The sequence below is a fragment of the Pipistrellus hanaki genome, assembly GCF_964339955.1.
Source record: "Pipistrellus hanaki genome assembly, chromosome: 9".
NCBI classification, from domain to species: domain Eukaryota; kingdom Metazoa; phylum Chordata; class Mammalia; order Chiroptera; family Vespertilionidae; genus Pipistrellus; species Pipistrellus hanaki.
The window spans coordinates 77,584,338-77,604,724 of record NC_140511.1 but is presented as its reverse complement, the minus strand read 5'-3'; the positions used below and the strand labels follow the sequence as shown (position 1 = coordinate 77,604,724).

The following is a 20,387-nucleotide window of genomic DNA, read 5'->3' as shown; positions in this document are numbered from 1 at the left end:
AGATCTCTGTGTTTGGCCTATAGTATAGGTCCTATACTAAAACCAGTTGGATGCTTGAAGTGAAACCTAAGATTCCATTTATAGCCAGATAAGTTTATTCATGAGTGATTGCCACTTATGAGTAAAGCCTAGTCATTCCACAGAGGGTGTTTGATGGGGGTTGTCTCCTATGAACTTGGAGAATCAAACGCACTACTGCACTAGCTGCACTGGTCCTATCGTCCTTTCTCACAAGGACACACCAGGGCTGGGTGCGCAGTGTCTGCAGGATCTGTGATGGGTCTGGATTCCGCCCGGCTTCCCGCTACAGGACGAATTCGGACCGGACAGGGCCCACCGTGGGCACCCTGAGGCTCCCCTCCATCCCAGGGCCTGCCATTCTCCAGGGCGGTTACCGCCTGGTGTAACCACTTTAGGCCTTGTCTCTCCGCAGCATGGCCCCTGGTATGCGGGTATGAAAACCCGTGGGCAGAGAAGTTGAGCAGAGGTGTTTGTTGTTTTTTTTAAGTACCAAGATCACATTTATTGAGCACTCTGGCTGTTACCAGTCTGAGCTGGAGTGAAAATGTTCACTTACTCCTTGGACCCCGCCAAGCGCAGAGGCAGCAGGAAGAGAAAGGTCCCCGGCGTCACCCCGCCCTGCTCGCCATTCCGGCCGGCACAGCGCCATCCTCGGCACTTGGTGCCCAGTGCCCGCCATGCGCCAGGCCTCAGGCCTCAGCAGCTCCAGGGAGCTGCTGCCAACAGGAAAGGGCCGGGTCTCCACCGGGAAGGGCAGCCGTGTCCTCCACACTACCCTCCCCTCGCTTCCCGTGGGAGAGCGGGGCCTGGGTGATGGCTGTCCACAGGTCACCTCCCATTACCAGAGGCCTCCCGCACCCCCCCTTCCAAAAAACAAACTATATATATATATATATACTGGCACCAACATCACGGCCTTAAGCTTCCCCGGAGAAGGGTGCGTCCCTGGATTGGGGGCCTGACACTCCGGTCTGCGCCCGGGGGGAGAGGCAGGAAGGCATGTGGGGCGGGCAGGCCGGCCTTGGGGGAGACCCAGGCGCTCCCGGGGGGCCGCCATCCGGCAGCTGGAGAACCGCGATTGCCTGCCAGGCCCGGAGCCGGCCGCGGGCTGCGGCCTCCCCCGACTTCCCCGGAGCAAGGGGCGTCGGCTGCCGGGCCGGGCTGGGTGCGAGCGGCTCTCCAGGTGGCGAGGACGGGCAGCCATTTTGAGAGCAGGCGAGCGCAGAAGGGACCATATTGAGAACGCCAGCCCGGGGCCGCCATTTTAAGACTGGGCCGGCCGAGGAGCGCCGAGCGCGGTGACGTGAGCCGCCCCAGCCCGTGGCGGCCGCCATCTTGGAGCGGCCCGGTGGGCGCGGCCATCTTAGGAGCGAGGCCGGCCTCTCGGCAGGAACCGGGCTCCTCCCTCCCTTCCCGGCGCCTCGCGTCGGCGGCCGCCGCCCGGCTCCCTCCCTGAGCCCCTCGGTTCGTCGCTTTCTGTCTCACTCGCCTTCGCGGGGCGCGTCTCCCGTGGCCGCCGAGCCGCTGTGACTGGGCTCTCCCGCTGATGCCCTCGCGCCCACCCCCCACCCCCACCCCCACCCCGAACCCCACCCCCGATCTCCGGCTTCAGGGGGTGTCGGCCCCCCCGGAAGGGCCAGTCCCGGCCTCGCAGCCCCCGCGGCCGCGCCCCTCCTGACTGCCGTCCCTCCCCAAAGGCCGCGGACACAGGGCTGCGCCCGGAGGCTGGGGTGACTTTATTCTCCAATGGCTCCCCCTCCCCGCAGCCCGCAGCCCAGGTGCGGCGGCAGCCGCTCTCCGGCCCGCGGGTCACCCGCGGCGGCGGGCGGGGCCGGGGGCGGGGCGAGGGCGCCCGGGGGGCGTGGAGACGGGGCGAGGGCGGGCCCTGGGCTTCGGGCACCGCCCCGGTGAGGGCCGGAGCGGGGGGAGGCGGAGGAGGCGGAGAGGGAGGAGCTGGAGGAGGCGGAGGAGGCGGAGGAGGCGGAGAGGGAGGAGGAGCAGCAGGAGCAGCAGGAGGACGCGGGGCTGCGGGACCAGGGCCGGGCGGGCGGCGGCTCAGAGGAGGGCACAGAAGAACTTCTTCTCCCGGAAGGGGTTCTCGGAGGTGGGCACGGGGGTGATGAGTGGGTCCTCGCAGGCGTGGGCATCGCAGTAGGACATGAGGTCCGCCGCCGCCTTGGACACCTGGGCACCGGGAGGGGCTGTAGCCGCCGGGCCCCGGAGCCGCCCCCCGCCCCCCGCCCCTCGGACCGCCTGTCCGCCCCCACCCCCACAGCCCGGGGACCCCTCTGGGCCCGGAGCCGCCCCGCCCGGCCTCAGGGGGCCAGGGGACCGGCATCTCTGACCCCGCGGGGCCCGCCCACCTTTATCCGGCAGAGGCTGGCCTCGATCTTGAGCTGCTCCACCATCTTGCGGGCCTGCCCGATGCTCATGGTGCTGTTCACAGGCGTCTCCCCTTTCATCCTGGAGGGGAGGGCGGGGCAGCTCGGAGCAGACTCCGCTCCAGGCCCCTCCATGCTCGCTCACCCGCCCTCATAGGGCTGGGTCATGTGCCCAACGTCTATTCTCCCCCATTCTCACCCGCATCCCCATCCCCATCCGCCAGCGGCCTCCCCCACCCCTGGCGTCCTCCGCGGAGGAAATGAAGGGGAGCGGGGAGGTGCTCCCCAGACCCCCACACAGCCTGGGCCACACCGACCCCCCAACACGCGCGACTTCAGGCGCTTCAGCCCGTGGAGCCATGCGTCCCGCTCGGAACGCCTCAGCCAGAGGGAGCCCCGCCCTGATGGGCAGGGTACCTGGTCCTCACCTGCCCCCCGGCGCCCCAGGGGAAAGGGTGCTCCCGGCTCACCTGAGGCCACAGGCAGCGGCGGCCTGGGGCGCGGGGTCCGTGGGGGGCACCGGAGCCTGGTGCCGGGGTGGGTGCCCCACCTGGCGGGGAGTTGCAGCAGAAAGCGTCTGGCACAGAAGCTGCTGGTGCAGAGGCCCCGGGGCGGGCAGGTCAGGGCTCCTCGCAGGGCTGGTCCCAGTTCCTGAGCTCAGGCGCTGCCCCGACAGCTGGTACCTGCGGGACGAAGGATGCTGGAAGGAGCGGTTCGGTCCTGGAGCGTACCAAGTGCCGGGCCGCGGGGGAGCCGGCTCTGCCCGCAGCCCCTGCGCATCCCCCCCGCCCCCCGCCGCTCGCTCCTGTCTCAGCACCTGCCCCTCCCGCCTGGCAGGCACCCTGAGTCTGGTCCAGAGCCCTCTCCCCCGGGAGCTGCAGCCAGGCAGGCTCCCCCTGCAACGGGTGGTCCGGACCGCTGAGCCCCCGCAGTGGCCGGGCACCGGCTGGGGGGGCACCCTGCTCATTTGGAAATCTGACATCAGCTGGGCAGTCGCCCCCATCCTCAGCTCCTCCCTCTGCTCTGACACAGCATTTATCACGTGAATCTTCATTTCTCTCCCAGGAACCCTCCATTCGCCATCTCCAGGAAAATGTGATGCGCTACAGGTATTAGCTTCCAGATCGCCGCTTCATGCTCTAGCCACAAGTGACTAGAACACGAGCGGGAAATCTGGGAGCAGCGAGGAGCCTCGGGAAACGTCTACAGAAATGGCAGACCGGAGAGAGGGCTCTGCGGAGGTGCCGTGCAGACTGCGGCGCAGAGTGCCGGAAAACAACGTAGAGGTAGGGACCTTGTGGGGGAGTCCTGGGTGTTTCTGGAAATATAATAGATGGGGCCTGGGGTGGGGTGGGGGTTATTGGTCTGAGAAATTAGGTCCTTCGTCAGCATCGTTGTGCTTGGTGCTGTGGGGGATGCCAAGATCCCACAACACTGACCCTACCCTCCGAGAGCTCTTATTTGGGGTGAATAGACACAAAACAGAAGGCCCGCAGCCCCTGCGCAACAGCCCCCCCCCCCCCCACACACACACACACACACTGCCCCGCTCCTGTCTCAGCACCTGCCCCTCCCCCAGAGCCCGCCCCCAGGGACTGCAGCCAGGCAGGCTCCCCCCTCAGACAGGTGCTCTGGACCTATGACAGCTTCCAAAGCCCAGGCTGGCTGATGGCTGTGGGGACTCAGAGGGAGAGATAGTCGGGGTCAGAGGAGGTCGATCCGCATCTTGAGTGCTCGAGGCAAAATACGGGCCCAGGATGCTACCGCTCTGTGGATGCGGGGCAGCCAGAGCGCGGGGGCGGCACAAGACGCAGGTCCCCGCAGACTGCGGCTCTGGCGAGTGCTCTGCCTCCGGCACCCCCCGGGCCAAGAGCTGTGGCCGGGCGACCAAAGTCAACGCCAGCTGGGTCCGCCTCTCTCCCACTTTGGGGAGCTAAAAGGCCCGGGTGACGGTGTGGGCGCAGGGCCGGAGTGCGGGGCCTGGGCGCAGGGCCTGAGCCCAGAGGATGCTGCTGACTCACAAGATGCCCGGGACTGTCTTGGGGGGGAGGGGGCGCCTGTCCCCGTGAGCCTGGTTACCGCAGGGTGACGGACTGCGGGGAGGAAGAGCGAGGAGCGCGCGTGGGTGGGAGCCCCGCAGTCCCGACTCACTGCGCAGTCCCCGCGCCTAGCTCCGCCCTCTGCTAGGGCCCGCCCCCGCTCCTCCCCGGGCGAGGCCCCGCCCCAGGACCGCATTGGCCGTCGACGGAAGGGGGCGGGGCGTGCCCGGGAGGCGGAAGTCCCTCTCGCCGTTGCCCCGGCAGCGCGCGATGCTGGTGAGTCCGCTGAGCTGTGGCTTCCGGCGTGTTGCTGTTTTCAACCGCGGCGGGTTGAGCGGGACGGGGCTGGCAGGGAGCGGCCACAGTCTGCGGGACGCCCTGCCCGTCAGGGAACGAGTGCAGCTCCAGGAAAGGAGAAACTCGGGAGGCAATTGTGACTGCGCTTCGGCTGCTTCTTGAGTCTGGCTTTGCGACTTTAGGCGCGTCGCACCTGCTCCCAGGGCAACCACTCCGCAGTGTGCATTCAGTGTCATCGCGTGTGTAAAAGCGCCTTAATAATCTTAAGGTGCTCACCCTCTATGTTTTGTATTGTTGTGAATGAGTATCAGGGCGGCCTGTCCCGGAATCGGGAAGCAGGAGGACCAGTTTGAGCAGCCTTGGCACTGGGTGTGAACAGCACAGTGGAGGAAAGGGGAGGGATATTGGCTGGGAAATAGTCATTTGGAGAAAGGCCATGTGAAACAAAGACTCTGCTATATCTGGTTCTTAGAAGCCAGCCCAGTAACCTTGTCCCTTTGTACCCACCTCCCTCCAGAAGAAGCTATTTTTTCCTCCTCTCTGTCTTTTTCCAGGAACCACCAGCTGCTCCACCCCATGGCCAGGGGGTTCCTCCAGGTGGCGGAATAGCTAGGAACGCAAGGCCTGAACCGGGGGCCAGACCCGCTGCACCCCTTAACATGGTCAATGACCCACCAGTACCTGCCTTGCAGTGGGCTCAGGATGTGGGCCATGTCATGGCAGGCCGTGCCCGCAAGCTGCTGCTGCAGTTTGGGGTGTTCTTCTGTACCATCCTTCTCCTGATCTGGATGTCTGTCTTCCTCTATGGCTCCTTCTACTATTCCTACATGCCGGCCATCAGCCACCTCACTCCCGTGCATTTCCACTACAGGTGAGAGGGGTCTGTGTCAGAGAGGAGCCTGTGGGAGAACTGCTGCAGGCCCTGAGGGCTCATTCAGTCCCACCCCTCGTTTGAGGAGGGGGAAACTGGCCGAGTGTGCTCACATGACTGCTTACCTCTCACAGCCCAGAGCTAGAAGGCAGATCAGGTCTGATGGGGGTCGAGGTTCCTGGTTGTACCTCGGGTTAAAAGGTTTAAAAAAACAACACCCTCCTAGACTGTCTCTCTTGAGTGTCATTATGAGTCAGTTGGGTCAGACCTCTCTCCGGGCCACAGGAGACTTCTGAAACAAGCCTACCCCTTGGGCCATCTCAGAGCTAACCTGGCCTTTGCTAGTGTTAAGAAAGCAGCCCAGAGGCATGTCCCTCCCATTTCACAGACCCTGCCCGGTTCTCTCCCCTTGTCTTAACAATGGCCAGTCAAGAGATGCTGATACAGACAATATTGTCAATAATCCAAAATATTTTTTTCCTGTCTGCGTCCCTGATTATAAACTATAATTTCTTTTCTTTTTCTTTTAAAAAAAATATATTTTATTGACTTTTTACAGAGAGGAAGGGAGAGAGATAGAGAGCTAGAAACGTCAATGAAAGAGAAACATCGACCAGCTGCCTCTTGCACACCCCCTTGAGTGTGCAAGAGGGGGTGTGCAAGAGGCAACCAACATACATGCCCTTGACCGGAATCGATCCTGGGACTTCTCAGTCTGCAGACTGACGCTCTACTGCTGAGCCAAACCAGTTTCGGCAATATAAACTATAATTTCTAAGGAGCTATGACTATCATGCAAGCTATGGGTCTTCTTTTTTTTTAAATATATTTTTATTGATTTCAGAGAGGAAGGGAGATGAAGAGAAATAGAAATGTCAATGATGAGAGAAAATCATGAATTGGCTGCCTCCGACACACACCACACTGGGAATCAAGCCTGCAACCCGGACATGTGGCCTGACCGAGAATCAAACCATGACCTCCTGGTTCATAGGTCAATGCTCACCCACCGAACCACGCCAAACTGGGTGCTGTGGCTCTTCTTGCCATAAAAACATATCAACATGCCCACCCACATGCTGCACACTCATTCCCACGTGTAATTTTGCCTACAACTTGGGGGGGAGGGTGGTCATGAACCTCTTAAAAAGGAGTTTTCTCAAACTGGGCCCCAGACCAGAATTACTGAATGGGAATCGGGGTGGGAATGAAGCTTTCCATGTGAGAAACACTTAAATCTGAAACTTTCCAATGAAGTGTCGGTAGAGTCCCACTTATGCATGTCTGCTGAGGCGAAATAAGCTGAAGCCGCAGAAAGAGAATGAAAGAAGCACTTGAATCTGCTGGCTACATCTCTCCGCCATCTCTCACAGAGGAGGGCGCCTGTTCTGGGAGAAGGGATGGGGGACAGGAGGAAGCACTGGGGAGTCTGCAGGTAAGGCAGACTCCATGACTTAGCAGTGTCATCTCATTCTTATTTAGGACCGACTGTGATTCCTCTACCGCCTACCTCTGCTCCTTCCCTGTTGCCAATGTGTCCCTAGTTAAGGGTGGACGTGATCGGGTGAGTATGGAAGCTGGAGAGAGGTTCCGTTAGAGCTTTGATGACTTGAAATCAAAAGGAAGACTTGAGAAGGAGCTGGAGGACAGGGATTGAGTAACAGACTAAGAAAGGAAGGCTCTCAGCAACAGGGAAGATAATAACCAGTGTCGCCCAAAGAAATTCAATTTAAAAAAAAAAGGAAAGAAAGGGGAGTTAAAGGAAAATTAGTCTAAATAAATGTTATGGATTGTTCTTTCCTGCAAATGTTAGCAATGTTCTCCTTAGATTGTTTCAGCCAGTCCATATGCGTACAGGAGATGTGTTTTAAAGGATCAAGCCAGCTATTTCACTGGACCAGGATGGAATCCACACAAGAGTTTTGAAAGCTTGTATATAAAATTATGAAACTGTTGAAAATGTGCAATCTGCCATTACAAAGGGTACTGTGCCATAGGACTGGCCAGATGCCAGTATGATTTCAACTAAGCTGGAAACCCCATGAAATGCAAGGTGGGAACACATCCTTCTTTATTTTTATTTTTAAAATATTTTTATTGATTTCAGAGAAGAAGGGAGAGGGAGAGCTATAAACATCAGTGGTGAGAGAGAATCACTGATGGGCTGCCTTTCGCATGCCCCCCACTGGGGACTGAGCCCACAACTCTGAGCATGTGCCCTGACTGAGGATACTAATAACTGGAGTATACAGAGCAGATTATAAAGAAAGCCTCAGCCCCTGGCCAGTTTGGCTCAGTGGACAGAGCCTCGGGCCTGCGGACTGAAGAGTCCCGGGTCCTATGCCTCATTTAAATAAACGAGGCATGGGACCTGCCAGCTGTGAGTTTGACATTTACAGCAAACATTTTTTAAAAAATATATATTTTATTGATTTTATACAGAGAGGAAGGGAGAGAGATAGAGAGTTAGAAACATCGATGAGAGAGAGTCATCGATCAGCTGCCTCTTGCACACCCCCTACCGGGGATATGCCCGCAACCAAGGTACATGCGGAATCGAACCTGGAACCCTTCAGTCTCCAAGCCAACGCTCTATCCATTGAGCCAAACCAGTATCGGCTACAGCAAGCATTTTTGAATGAATGAATGTATCGGGTGGATAATAATGTGTCTACTCTATGCTTAACACCTCTATGCTTAACACCTCACTAAAAATAGAAGGTGTGGGCCTGCTTTCAGACAACCCGAAGGGTTGATGGGGTTTCATACACTGTGTTAAGTGTAAGATGCAGGATCTGCGTTTCAGAAGAATTTGTGAAGACTTGGAGAGATGAGTGCAAGACATGGAAATAGGCTCCAAGTGGGCCTTTTAAAGAAGGCGGGCACTGTGGGCACAGGAGGGAAGAGGAGAATCTGCCTACCAGACACACATGAACGTGGGCATGGAGTCGGTCACAGGTTCCGGTATTAGATTCTGTGGATCTGCTCAGAGATAACATTTATTTAGACGGTATATACACACATGCATTCACACACAGACAGCTTGGTTGGTACATAATTCACATGACATATAACGCACTCACATAAAATGGACAGCTCAGTCATTTTTAGTATATGTACAGAGTCGGGCACCCATCACCACAGTCAGATTAGAACATTTTCATCACCCCAAAAATAAACCCAGCCGAAACCGGTGTGGCTCAGTGGATAGAGCGTTAGCCTGCGGACTGAAGGGTCCCAGGTTCGATTCCAGTCAAGGGCATGTACATTAGTTGTGGGCACATCCCTGGTAGGGGTTGTGCAGGAGGCAGCTGGTCGATGTTTCTCTCTAATCAATGTTTCTAGCTCTCTATCCCTCTCCCTTCCTCTCTGTAAAAAAATCAATAAAATATTTTTTTTTAAAAAGAAACCCATACCCATCAGCTAGCAGTCACCCTCCATTTCCCTCCCACCACCCAGAGAACTGTTTTAATACTTCAAAGAATTCCGTGAAGCCACTGGTTTAGACTCTTCTGACCTCTGCAGGGGCTTAGGAATCTCATGGCATCCTTTTTTTTCAAAAGATACTTCAGACAGAAAATAAGAATCTGTATAGACTTGGATCAGTGGCTTCTACCTTTCACCCTGTGAAAAGCGCCCTGAGGACCCTCAGGGCCACAGCCAGCTGCTGCATCTGGTTTACTCCGGCTGCACAGTGTTTTCAACATAAAAAATCCATTCCCTCTGCGGTGACAGACAAGCTTTACTTCACCCCGTGGAGGGCGCTATAGGGAATGGTCAGGAAGCAGTAGGGTGTGTGTGGTGGCAAGTCTGACATTTTGAGGTTAATCCCAAGAAGAAGCCTTCCCAGTCACAGCGTTCTCAGGCTTCTACCGACCAAGATCAGGGCCAGAATGACACAAAAATGGCTGAGTAAGGAGGCCCGTGCAGAGCTGGCCGGGGAGATGGCGCTCTGGCACTTGGTTAATTAATCGTGTAAGTGCAGGCAGGATGGGCCTCCGGGACAGGCCTGAGTCACAGATGGCCCAGTTGGCAACACGCTGGCTCACTTTTGGAAAAGAAACTTGACAGCCTTTTCCAGAACGGAGCAGAGAGATTCAGATCCCAGAGGTGAGAAGGGTTCAGCCGCCAGCAGGGGGCAGCACGCCCTTGCAAGGAAATTGAGAGGCCAGTGACTGTCCACCAGGGCTGTGGTGAAGGGGGAGAGGGACCACACAATGTAAAACCTGTGGTTTTGAAAGGAGACGGGCCATCCCTTGGGCAGGTACTGATGTATGGACAGCCGTACCGCGTGGTCTTAGAGCTCGAGGTGCCAGAGTCGCCGGTGAACCAAGATCTGGGCATGTTCTTGGTCACCATTTCCTGCTACACCCGAGGCGGCCGGATCATCTCCACTTCTTCTCGCTCCGTAAGTGCTGGTGGCCGGTGGGAGGCTGTGGAGGAGGGTCTCGATGTGAGGGTGTCTGGGTGGGCCTTCAGGGGCAGGCGCCGTGCCCGAGGTCACAGGCACAGCAGGTGGGGAAGGGCGTTGGTGTGCCCGGTGGCATTGTCCAGCTTTGGGATAAAATCTGAAGAGAAAGGCTCTGAATACGGCTGAATCCGGGCCTCCGTGGAGCCAGACAGACCGGGGCCCACATCCTCACGCAGAAGCATATACCAGCTGGGGCCAGGTAGCCCCATGCGTGGAAAGCATTGTATGCCATATTAGGGTAACTCCTCACAGCAAGACTATGAGGCTTCAACGAGGAATGTAAAGTGCTTGTTAGCACATAGTAGGTGTTCAATAAATGTACGACTCAATTCTTTTTAATATATTATTTTTATTGATTTCAGAGAGGAAGGGAGAGAGAAACATCAATGATGAGAATCATTGATCGACTGCCTCCTGCACGCCCCCTATTGGGGATTGAGCCTGCGACCCCGAGCGTGTGCCCTTGACCCTTCAGTCCACAAGCCAACGCTCTGTCCACTGAGCCAAACTGTCTAGAGCACAGCTCCATTCTTTTTTTTTTTACCTTAATATGGTTTTATTGCTTTTTAGAGAGTGAGGAAGGGAGAGAAGTAAAAACAACCGGCTGCCTCCTGCATGCACCCGGAAGAACCGGGCTGCTGACTCCCCTCGCCTCCCCCTGCAGGTGATGCTGCATTACCGCTCAAACCTGCTGCAGACGCTGGACACGCTGGTCTTCTCCAGCGTGCTGCTCTTCGGCTTCTCCGAGCAGAAGCAGCTCCTGGAGGTGGAGCTGTACCCGGAATACAGAGAGAACTCGGTGAGGGGGTGCAGGAGGGCGGGAGATGGCCTCCCGCAGTTCTCCCTGAGGAGCTAGGTCAGGAGGAACAGTGATGGGGGACGGGGGGACACAGTGACCCTGAGGCTGGAAGGGGGCGGGCCTCGGATTGACAGCAGCCAGATCCTGGCCTGATGTGTCTCCCCCCGCCCCAGTATGTGCCGACCACCGGAGCGATCATTGAGCTCCAAAGCAAGCGCATCCAGCTGTATGGCGCCTCCCTCCGCATCCACGCCCACTTCTCCGGACTCCGGTGAGCACTGGCTGGGGGGGGGGGGGCCGGGGGCTGCCCTCAGGGAGCAGGGGGGGTCACGGGTCCGCCCGGCTGCACAGAGCCCCTCCCTGGGAGCCTTTCCTCCTCTGGGGGGTTGGGGGTTTTGAGGTGCTGTTGGGGGTTGGGGTTTTTGAGGTGCTGTTGGGGGTTGGGGTTTTTGAGGTGCTGTTGGGGGTTGGGGTTTTTGAGGTGCTGTTGGGGGTTGGGGTTTTTGAGGTGCTGTTGGGGGTTGGGGGTTTTGAGGTGCTGTTAGGGGTTGGGGGTTTTGAGGTGCTGTTGGGGGTTGGGTGTTTTGAGGTGCTGTTGGGGGTTGGGTGTTTTGAGGTGCTGTTGGGGGTTGGGGGTTTTGAGGTACTGTTGGGGGTTGGGGGTTTTGAGGTGCTGTTGGGGGTTGGGTGTTTTGAGGTGCTGTTGGGGGTTGGGTGTTTTGAGGTGCTGTTGGGGGTTGGGGGTTTTTGAGGTACTGTTGGGGGTTGGGTGTTTTGAGGTGCTGTTGGGGGTTGGGGGTTTTTGAGGTGCTGTTGGGGGTTGGGGTTTTTGAGGTGCTGTTGGGGGTTGGGGGTTTTTGAGGTGCTGTTGGGGGTTGGGGGTTTTGAGGTGCTGTTGGGGGTTGGGTGTTTTGAGGTGCTGTTGGGGGTTGGGGGTTTTTGAGGTGCTGTTGGGGGTTGGGGGTTTTTGAGGTGCTGTTGGTGCCTAACATTTCAAGTGCACAACATGTAATTCAGCAGCCATGTCCGCAGCAGCTCACCACCAGCGTGCGTCCGCCCTCCCCACAGCTGTTCCCCTGCCCGGTCCGCCCCCCCCCCTGCCTCCAGTGCTCAGCAGCATGTTTGCTTTGTTTGTTCCCTGGGAACTTTTAAAAATGCCGATGCCTGGGCCACCCACCGACCCCCTGAACCCGAGGGGGGCTCCGCTGGCCCGGCCTGTGTGCCCAGAGCTGAGGCTGCGGCAGGAGAGGCCGGTGCCGCATGGTCCTCCCGCCCTCTCCCCCGCAGGTACCTGCTGTACAACTTCCCCATCACCTGCGCCTTCATCGGCGTCACCAGCAACTTCACCTTCCTCTCCGTCATCGTGCTCTTCAGCTACCTGCAGTGGGTGTGGGGGAGCGTCTGGCCCTACAACCCCTTCGACCTGCAGGTGGCAACGGGCCCCTTCCCGCCCCTTCCCTGGCTGGGCGTGGGCAGGGCGCGCTGGGGGCCTGGTCTCGGGGGCAGTCAGTGCCCCTGCTGAGCAGCTTCTCCCCTCAGGCAAACATCCGTTTGAGGAGCCGCTCCCGGAATGAGGCCCAGAGGAGGGCGGCTGCCGGCCAGGAAGGTAGAGCTGGGCTGGGGCTGGGGCTGGGGCTGGGGCTGGGTGAGCCGCCTGCTCCATCCAGGAGGGGGCTGGGGTCACACTGAGCATGTGGCCACCCTGACCCTGTCCTGCCCTCTCTCCCAAGGCCAAGAGGAGCCAATCCCCCTGTCGGACAACACAGAGGACGGTGAGAGTGAGAGCCCTGACCCCTCCTCAGGGACAGGTATGCCCGCAGCCACCCGCCTCCCTCCCCTCTCCCTCCTCCCCGCCTCCCCGGCAGCTCTTCCAGGCTCACCTCTGCTTTCTCCCTGTGGCTGCAGAGGAGGAGAGGCCAGAGCCAGAGCCGGAGCCGGAGCCGGAGCCGCAGCCCCTTGGTGGAGAGGAAGAGCTAGAGCGGGAAGCCAGCGATGGTGAGGGACACCCGCCCGGGGCGCTGGGGTGGGTGCACGCGGCTGGGCCTGGTCATCTAACGTCCTGTTCCTCCTCCTGGCCCAGGCTCCGGCTCCTGGGAGGACGCAGCTCTGCTGGCCGAGGCCAACCCTCCGGCGCCTGCCCCTGCCCCTGCCCCTGCCCCCGCCCCCGAGACGCTGGGCCGCTCTGAGCCCTCCGTGGGCGCTCAGCGGCAGCAGCCCACCTGCTCCAGCTCCTGAGAGAGTCCCACACACACTCCAGCCCTTCGCCCGACCCTGGCCCTTGCCTGCCGTCTCCCCAATAAACGATATTCTTGCCAGCTACTTCCTGACTCTTCTTTTTTAGTTTTTGTTTGTTTGTTTTGTTTGTAGAGAAAGAGGAAGGGGGGGAGAGAGAAACTTCAATATGCTGTCCCACTTAACCATGCATTCTCCTGGTCCCTTCCTGCGTGTGCCTGGACCAGGGCGGGAACCTTGGCGTGTCAGGACAGTCACTGGCCAGAATGAGAAAGGCCTCCACATCTGGGGCTGTTTCAGGCACAGCTGTTTTGTGGTTGGTTTTGTGTTTCTGCTCACCCCGGACATGCTTCGAGAGGGGAGGAGGGCGGGTGGGTGTGGGGACCGCAATGTGAGAGAGCAACATCAGCTGGTGGCCTTCCCTCCGTGGCCCGACGGGACCAAACCCACCACCCAGGTCTGTGCCCTGACCGGGCACTCACGGGCAATCTCCCGGCGCCCGGGAGGGAGCTCAGCCCGCGGCCCCGCTCTGCTGGGCGCGGCCCGCTGTGCTCACCCAGGAGCCTGGCAGTGCGAGGAGGGCGCACCCCCTCTCTCCTCCTCCCCTCCTCCCCGTGACGCTCCTCTCCCTCTGGGGAGTGGGAAGGTGTCGGGCGGGTCTGGAGAGCTGGCCTGCATCCTTCAGGCCTCGGCTCCCCTCCCTCTCTGTCCACTGGGAGGCAGGAGACAGGAAATGACAGCCGTGGATGTGGTATGATTTTTACTGAAACAGCATTTGGGAGCCTCAGCCACATCCATCTGTTTTCCTCTCTGACACCAGGCAGGTGGCCCCCTCCCTGTCCATCCCTGGCACGACTTCAGCCTCTGGCTCCTCCGCTGCTGGCTGCTTTCCACATTCCAGGCCCTTCCCGAACCCAGGCATCCGAGCCTCCAGCCGAAAGCCCGCGTGCGGCTCCCCCCACCCCCGGCCTGTGACTCAGGCCCTCTGCGGGGACCAGCCCTCTTCTTGGTACTCCCCGGGAAAGGAGGGCAGGGGAAGGGGGCCTCGCAGTGACCTCACAGCCAGAGGGTATAAAAACACCGAAATCGAAGACAGGAGACCGGACTGCGCAGCCTGTTCCTGGAGACCCCGGCCTGCCGGCACCGAGGTCACAGATTCCCGCTGCGGCCGGGCCTGCGCGCTGGTGAGGCTGCGTGGGCCAGGAGGAGCCAGGAGCCGGTAGGTGGGGAGCAGGCAGAGACCCGGACTCCGGTGATAGGTGGGGGTGGGTCTCTCTTCCCCCTCTGTCCCATCTCTCTCCCCCTTCTCAGCTCTGGTGCTTGCACATGACCTTGACTGACCCTTATTTTATTTAGATCGTTTCTCTGGCGGCAAGCTGGGGTTGGGGCCACCTTTATCCCAGGCTGAGTAACTACTTCCTCCTGTTCCCCCCTCCTCGCCCCAAGCGCTTGGCTTATTCATTAACTGTTTCTAGTACTTCCCACTTCGCTGGTCACCCCGCTGGCTCCTGTCCGCCACGTTTTCTTTCTTTGCCCGAAATGAAGCACATGGGCCGTTCAGAACTTGGGTGACAATTAGTGTGTGTGCCTCGTTCCCTCCCCTCGTGTTCTCTGGGCCCCCAGCGGTGTTCCCGGTCCCCGGGGTTTGCGGAGGGGGGCCTGGGTGGCCTGGGGGCCCGGCGGCCTCCTGACCCACCCCTTCCCTTCCAGGCTCCATGCCGGGCGCGCCCTGTCTCCTGTGGCTGCTCCTGGCCGTCGCCTGCTCCGGGCTTCCCGGGGCGCGGCCCTGGGCCCCGCGGGCCTTGGGAGAGGAGGAGGAAGAGGAGGCCCCGCGGACCCCCCGGCCGGCCGTCCTCTGCGACTATGACCGCTGCCGCCACCTGCAGGTCCCGTGCACGGAGCTGCAGGCGGGCCCGGCGCCCTGCCTGTGCCCCGGGCTCTCCAGCCCCGACCGGCCGCCCCTGCCACCGCGCCTGGCGGACGTGCACGTGGCGGCCGAGGCGGGCGGCGCCGAGGTGCGCTGGTGCGCGCCCTCCTCGCCGGTGCTGCGCTACTGGCTGCTGCTGTGGGCGGGCGGCGGGCCCCCGCGGCGCAGCGGCCCCTTCGACGCCACCACGCGCCGCGCCGAGCTGCGGGGGCTGCGGCCCGGGGGCGCCTACTTCGTGTGCGTGGTGGCGGCCAACGCGGCGGGCGAGAGCGGAGCGCCCGGGCCCGCGGCCGCCCCCGAGGGCTCCGCGGGCGGCCCTGCCCTGGGGCCGTGCGGCCCGGTGGTCGTGCCCCCGCGGCCCGGGATCCTGGTGCACGCGGCCGTGGGGGTGGGCGCGGCGCTGGCCCTGCTGAGCGTTGGCGCCCTGGCCTGGCACTTCTGGCTGCGGGAGCGCTGCGGCTGCCCCCGCCGCCCCCGCCAGCCCCGGGGGGCCCACTGAGCCCCCGCCAACCCCGGGGGGCCACTGAGCCCCCGCCGCCCCCGCCAGCCCCGGGGGTCCCACTGAGCCCCCGCGGACCCGGCCAACCCCGGGGGGACCCACTGAGCCCCCGCCTCCCCCGCCAGCCCCGGGGGGCCCACTGAGCCCCCGCCGCCCCCGCCGGGCGCACGGAGCCCCGGCTCCCCGCGGAGTGCGGCCCCCGCCTCCGCCGCCCCAACTGAGCCCCCAGGGCTCTGCCGCCCCCGCCTGACTCTTCGGGCTCAGATGGAGGAGAAGAGAGGGTCCTTTTGTAAAGGATCGGACGGTAAATAACCGGTTTTGCGGTTCCAGAGGATGAAATCGAAGACTTTCTATAGGTACTCATGTAGCCATGCAACCATTTGTAAGCACGGAAAAGCCAGCCACATCTGGCCTTGTTGGCGTCGCTTAGCAACCCCTGCCACGCACCGGGAAGGGCTTTGCTGCGAAGGGGGGCGTTGGCAGGGCTTTGAGAATAAGCGGCTGCAGCGCGGAAGTTTGGGGCCGGAGACCCCATATCCTTCTGCCTTTTGTTTAGCTACTGAGCTTGCGCACACCTGACTTCCTCCACCGGGTCTGGCAGGTGGAGATCACTGACTGACACGTGGGGGGCGGGGGGGGGGGCGGGGAATAGCTCAAGCTGCTGTCTGGGCGGAGCTTGCCAGTTAAAAATAATAATAATAAATAATACTAAGGGCTTTCCTCCTCCCCCAACTTTATTGTGTGCCCCTTGTAACCGCGTTAAAGGAGAACATTTCACCTTCATAATCCCTTCCTGCCCCCTATCCACACATGGGTTCTTCAGGGTAGTAGTATACATAATTTTGCATTTATTTCTAAGTGAATTGGATGTAGAAAAGTCGTATGTTGCTAAAGAGTATAATCTTCACTAATATTGGTCTTACAACTTTTTAAAAATATATATATTTTATTGATTTTTTACGGAGAGGAAGGGAGAGAGATAGAGAGTTAGAAACATCGATGAGAGAGAGTTATTGATCAGCTGCCTCTTGCACACCCCCTACTGGGGATATGCCCGCAACCAAGGTACATGCCCTAGACCAGAATCGAACCCGGGACCCTTCAGTCCCCAAGCCGACGCTCTATCCATTGAGCCAAACTGGTTTCGGCTGGTCTTACAAATTTTTAAAAAATTTATCAAAGTAACACACAAATTTCACGTAATACTGGAGAGTATAAAGTGAAAGTTCCCCTTCTCCTCAAGACACTATTGCTTGTAGCAGAGCAGGTGTTTATGTAACACAATTATTTTCTCTTTTTTAATTTTTTTAAAGCTACTTATTTTTTTAAATTTGATTTTAGAGAGAGGAGGGAGGGAGAGAAGAAACATTGGTCCGGCTGTCTCTTGCATGCCCCTTATCGGGGATTGAGCCCACAACCCAGGTGTGTGCCCTGACCGGGATTCTAACTGGTGACCTCTTGGTGCATGGAACACTCCAGCCACACCAGACAGGGCTTTTGAAAAATTGACTTGAGAGAAGACAGGAGAAAGGAAAACATTGACCTCAGGTTCCACTTACTTGTGCATTCATTGGTTGATTCCTGCATGTGCCCTGACCAGGATGGGACCCACAACCTTGGCACAGTGGGACGAAGCTCTCACCAATGAGCTACCCGGCCAGGCCAGTGCATTTTCTCTTTTTCACTTTGTTTCTTTCTTTCTTTTTTTTTTAATATATTTTATTGATTTTGTACAGAGAGGAAGGGAGAGAGATAGAGAGTTAGAAACATCGATGAGAGAGAGTCATCAATCAGCTGCCTCTTTGCACACCCTTTACTGGGGATATGCCTGCAACCAAGGTAAATGCACCTGACCGGAATCGAACCCGGGACCCCTCAGTCCCCAAGCCGACGCTCTATCCATTGAGCCAAACCGGTCTTGGCTCACTTTGTTTCTTATGGACAGTGTTCCTGGTTGGTAACTCAGAGCTTCCTTAGTTACGTTAAAGGATTCGTAATTTCCCATTGGAGGATTCTCCGTAACCAACAGCAGCCATCGCTCTTTGTTGGAGCATTTGTCTCCAGTTTTTGCTACGACATCCTGTTTGTGCATCCTCACATTGTGTGTTTCCATAGGGTACTTACCTGGAAGTAGGTCAAAGAGGCAAGCCATACAACTTAATCACTTTTATTATTGGACCTTTAGAATAAATTTAGAGGATAGTTATTACCTAGAATACACTTATCACTCTTTTTTTAAATATATATTTTTATTGCTTTCAGGGAGGAAGGGAGAGGGAGAGAGAGAGAAACATCAATGATGAGAAAAACTAATCAGCTGCCTCCTGCAGGCCTCCAGCAACCAGGGCATGTGCTCTTGACTGAAATCAAACCTAGGACCCTTCAGTCTGCAGGCTGACGCTCTGTCAACTGAGCCAAATAGACGAGGGCCACTTATCACTATTCAGTGCCTTTTTTGCTTACGGCATCCTCAGAACTTATTCATCTAAATATATAAAAAGGCTAATATGCAAAGTGTTCCCTGGGAAGTTTGACTGAGAGACCAGTTGTTAGATCACTTGCTGTGACATGTGCTGACCACCAGGGGGTGATGCAGAATGAAGGATGGCCCAGGCAGGCAGCTGGAAGGCCCTGATTGGCCCTGATCATAGGCCAGGCCTAGGGACCCTACCTAAACACAAATTTTGTGCATCGGGCCTCTGGTTTACAAATAATGAGGGCCAACTATTTGATTATCAAAGACATGTTCACACAATACAGTATACAGATGATGTGTTGTGGAATTGCGCAGCTGAAACCTGCATACTTTTGTTAACTAGTGTCACCCCAATAAATTCAGTAGAAAGGGGAAGGGGGAGACATGCTTTGCATGCATTCTCGATCTTTGCGATTATTCCAAGAGATGGTATCACCTTTTTACGATGAGAAGGTTTAGGTTCTAAGGCAGGGGTCCTCAAACTTTTTAAAGTGGGGGCCAAATCACGATCCCTCAAAGAGCTGGAGGGCCGGACTATATGAACTACTAATTCCTACTGTAACACCTCGGGTGCGCTCACTGCCCAAAAAACCTGGCGGGCCGGATCAGACTCTTCTGCGGGCCGCATGTGGCCCGCGGGCCGTAGTTTGAAGACCCCTGTAAGGCGTTTGAAGCTACATGCAGTGAGTTGAGTTAGGATTTGGGCTCAAGTTTCCCGACTCCACCACGGAGAGGGAACAGAGCACAGCGGCTTAGTGAACACACACTGCATTTGCTAAATGCACTAAGCTTTGAATCCCAGCTCTGCTACGCAGTGCCAGCTTTGTGACCTCAGATACATTATCTCATCTTTCTGTGTCTCCTGTGACTAATGATGGTACCTATATCATATGGATTGTTGTGATTATTAAATATGCATTAATCGTCTAAAAGTCTCTAGTGCATATATTATTAATATCAACTTACTGTTACTCTGCCTCTTTTTAAAAATATATATTTTATTGATTTTTCACAGAGAGGAAGGGAGAGGGATAGAGATCTAGAAATATCACCGAGAGAGAAACATCGACCAGCTGCCTCCTGCACGCCCCCCGCCGGGGATGTGCCCACAACCAATGTACGTGCCCCTGACCGGAATCGAACCCGGGACCCTCCAGTCCGATGCTCTATCCACTGAGCCAAACCGGTTTTGGCTACTCTGCCTCTTACTAGCCTAGGACAGTGGTCGGCAAACTCATTAGTCAACAGAGCCAAATATCAACAGGACAACTGAAATTTCTTTGGAGAGACACATTTCTTAAACTTCTTCTAAGGTCACTTCTTCAAAACAGACTCGCCCAGGCTGTGGCATTTTGTAGAAGAGCCACATTCAAGGGCCCAAAAAGCTGCACACATGTGGCTCCCGGGTAGTGGGGCTAAGTAATCCACAAGGACTACACAGCAGGGGTGTAAATGCTTAATGGGGTAACTATTGGAGCTGGGAGGTGGAATTGGGATGGACAAAGCAGACTTCCTTTAGAAAGCAAACCCAGGGAGCATGAGAAATTTTGCTTCATGTCATCAGTTTGGCTCAAATAAACTCCCAAAAATTCAAGTAAATAAAAGATAAAAGCAAACCCAGAGTCCAGTCCAAAGAACTGTCTGGGAGCTGACCAAGCCCACAAGAGCCAGGCCGTCCCAGGCAGAGGGACTGGTAGTGCCAAGACCCAGAGGGCAGAGAGGGTTTGTTTTGCAATAAGCACAAATTACCCTCAACCAGTGGGAACCTACAACTGAACTCACATTTACACAATACAGGCCTGCCATGCACCTCAGATTGGGCCAGAGTCACCCTCGCCTTACAGTTGGGACTTGAACAGAAAAGGAATGGCAGGAGGAACCCAGACTCCATTTCCTCTTTAAGTCGGCGATTTCCAATCTTTTTCATCTCATGGCACACATCCACTAATTACTAAAATTCTGCAGCACACCAAAAAAATAAAAATAAATGTTTTTTGCAGATCTGACCCTCCCCCCAAAAAAGACATCACTTTGATTCATTCACACTGGAGGCTGTCATTTTTTAATTTGACAACCTAAGGGAATAGAGGTCAGTGGCCCTGACTGGTCAGGTAGTGTTGTTTTAAAAATTCCTGGGGCGTACCGAGTGCCTGAAGACCGCTGTCCTAAGGGATTGGCAAGTCGTGGAGTTTTAGGCAGGGAGGCGATGGCAGGGTAAGATACTGTGTTTCCTAAAGATCCCTTTGGCAGTCGGGCGGAGGCCGGCTCCATTCCCCGGAGAGACAAGCGGGTCAGAGAGTATGCCCGCGGCCAGGGCTCCCCAAAAACAGTGCCAATCACTTCCCAACCGGAGGCCAGAGGGGCCGGATCGCGA

The 20,387-nt window shown here is 57.4% G+C and overlaps 3 protein-coding genes across 5 annotated transcripts; 2 read left to right on the top strand and 1 right to left on the bottom strand.

Moving 5' to 3' along the window:
• The first annotated feature begins 1,220 nt into the window (after positions 1-1,220).
• Positions 1,221-13,198, top strand: BSCL2 (BSCL2 lipid droplet biogenesis associated, seipin). 2 transcript variants are annotated; one of them, XM_084896039.1, is made up of 12 exons: positions 1,221-1,485; positions 3,468-3,688; positions 5,293-5,609; positions 7,092-7,173; positions 9,874-10,017; positions 10,745-10,879; positions 11,053-11,150; positions 12,167-12,308; positions 12,419-12,485; positions 12,610-12,687; positions 12,785-12,874; positions 12,960-13,198. In XM_084896039.1, exons 2-12 carry the CDS (start codon positions 3,614-3,616, stop codon positions 13,112-13,114), a joined length of 1,383 nt encoding a protein of 460 aa, XP_084752165.1. In that variant the 5' UTR covers positions 1,221-1,485; positions 3,468-3,613; the 3' UTR covers positions 13,115-13,198. The 2 variants fall into 2 exon arrangements, with proteins under 2 accessions (XP_084752165.1, XP_084752164.1); XM_084896038.1 differs by lacking the exon at positions 1,221-1,485 and adding an exon at positions 2,003-2,125.
• On the bottom strand, positions 1,735-4,530 carry GNG3 (G protein subunit gamma 3). Of its 2 annotated transcripts, none has more exons than XM_084896044.1 (4): positions 4,424-4,530; positions 2,873-3,085; positions 2,385-2,484; positions 1,735-2,205 (listed from the first exon to the last, which is right to left on the bottom strand). In XM_084896044.1, the coding sequence occupies exons 3-4, from the start codon at positions 2,481-2,483 to the stop codon at positions 2,077-2,079; spliced, it is 228 nt and encodes a 75-aa protein (XP_084752170.1). In that variant the 5' UTR covers position 2,484; positions 2,873-3,085; positions 4,424-4,530; the 3' UTR covers positions 1,735-2,076. The 2 variants fall into 2 exon arrangements, with proteins under 2 accessions (XP_084752170.1, XP_084752169.1); XM_084896043.1 differs by lacking the exon at positions 4,424-4,530 and adding an exon at positions 3,319-3,439.
• Positions 13,199-13,789: 591 nt separating the features above from the next.
• On the top strand, positions 13,790-18,357 carry LRRN4CL (LRRN4 C-terminal like). Its single transcript, XM_084895955.1, has 2 exons — positions 13,790-14,330; positions 14,822-18,357. Exon 2 carries the CDS (start codon positions 14,827-14,829, stop codon positions 15,535-15,537), a length of 711 nt encoding a protein of 236 aa, XP_084752081.1. The 5' UTR covers positions 13,790-14,330; positions 14,822-14,826; the 3' UTR covers positions 15,538-18,357.
• The last annotated feature ends 2,030 nt before the right edge of the window (positions 18,358-20,387 follow it).

Excerpts from the sequence above, each read along its gene's own strand:
- BSCL2 (XM_084896039.1), top strand. The coding sequence starts at position 3,614 with ATGGCAGACCGGAGAGAGGGCTCTGCGGAGGTGCCGTGCAGACTGCGG. Across the intron at positions 5,610-7,091 it reads CCCGTGCATTTCCACTACAG|GACCGACTGTGATTCCTCTA; the intron begins GTGAGAGGGGTC and ends ATTCTTATTTAG. Across the intron at positions 12,486-12,609 it reads GGCGGCTGCCGGCCAGGAAG|GCCAAGAGGAGCCAATCCCC; the intron begins GTAGAGCTGGGC and ends CTCTCTCCCAAG.
- LRRN4CL (XM_084895955.1), top strand. The coding sequence starts at position 14,827 with ATGCCGGGCGCGCCCTGTCTCCTGTGGCTGCTCCTGGCCGTCGCCTGC.
- GNG3 (XM_084896044.1), bottom strand. The coding sequence starts at position 2,483 with ATGAAAGGGGAGACGCCTGTGAACAGCACCATGAGCATCGGGCAGGCC. Across the intron at positions 2,206-2,384 it reads CCAGCCTCTGCCGGATAAAG|GTGTCCAAGGCGGCGGCGGA; the intron begins GTGGGCGGGCCC and ends CCCGGTGCCCAG.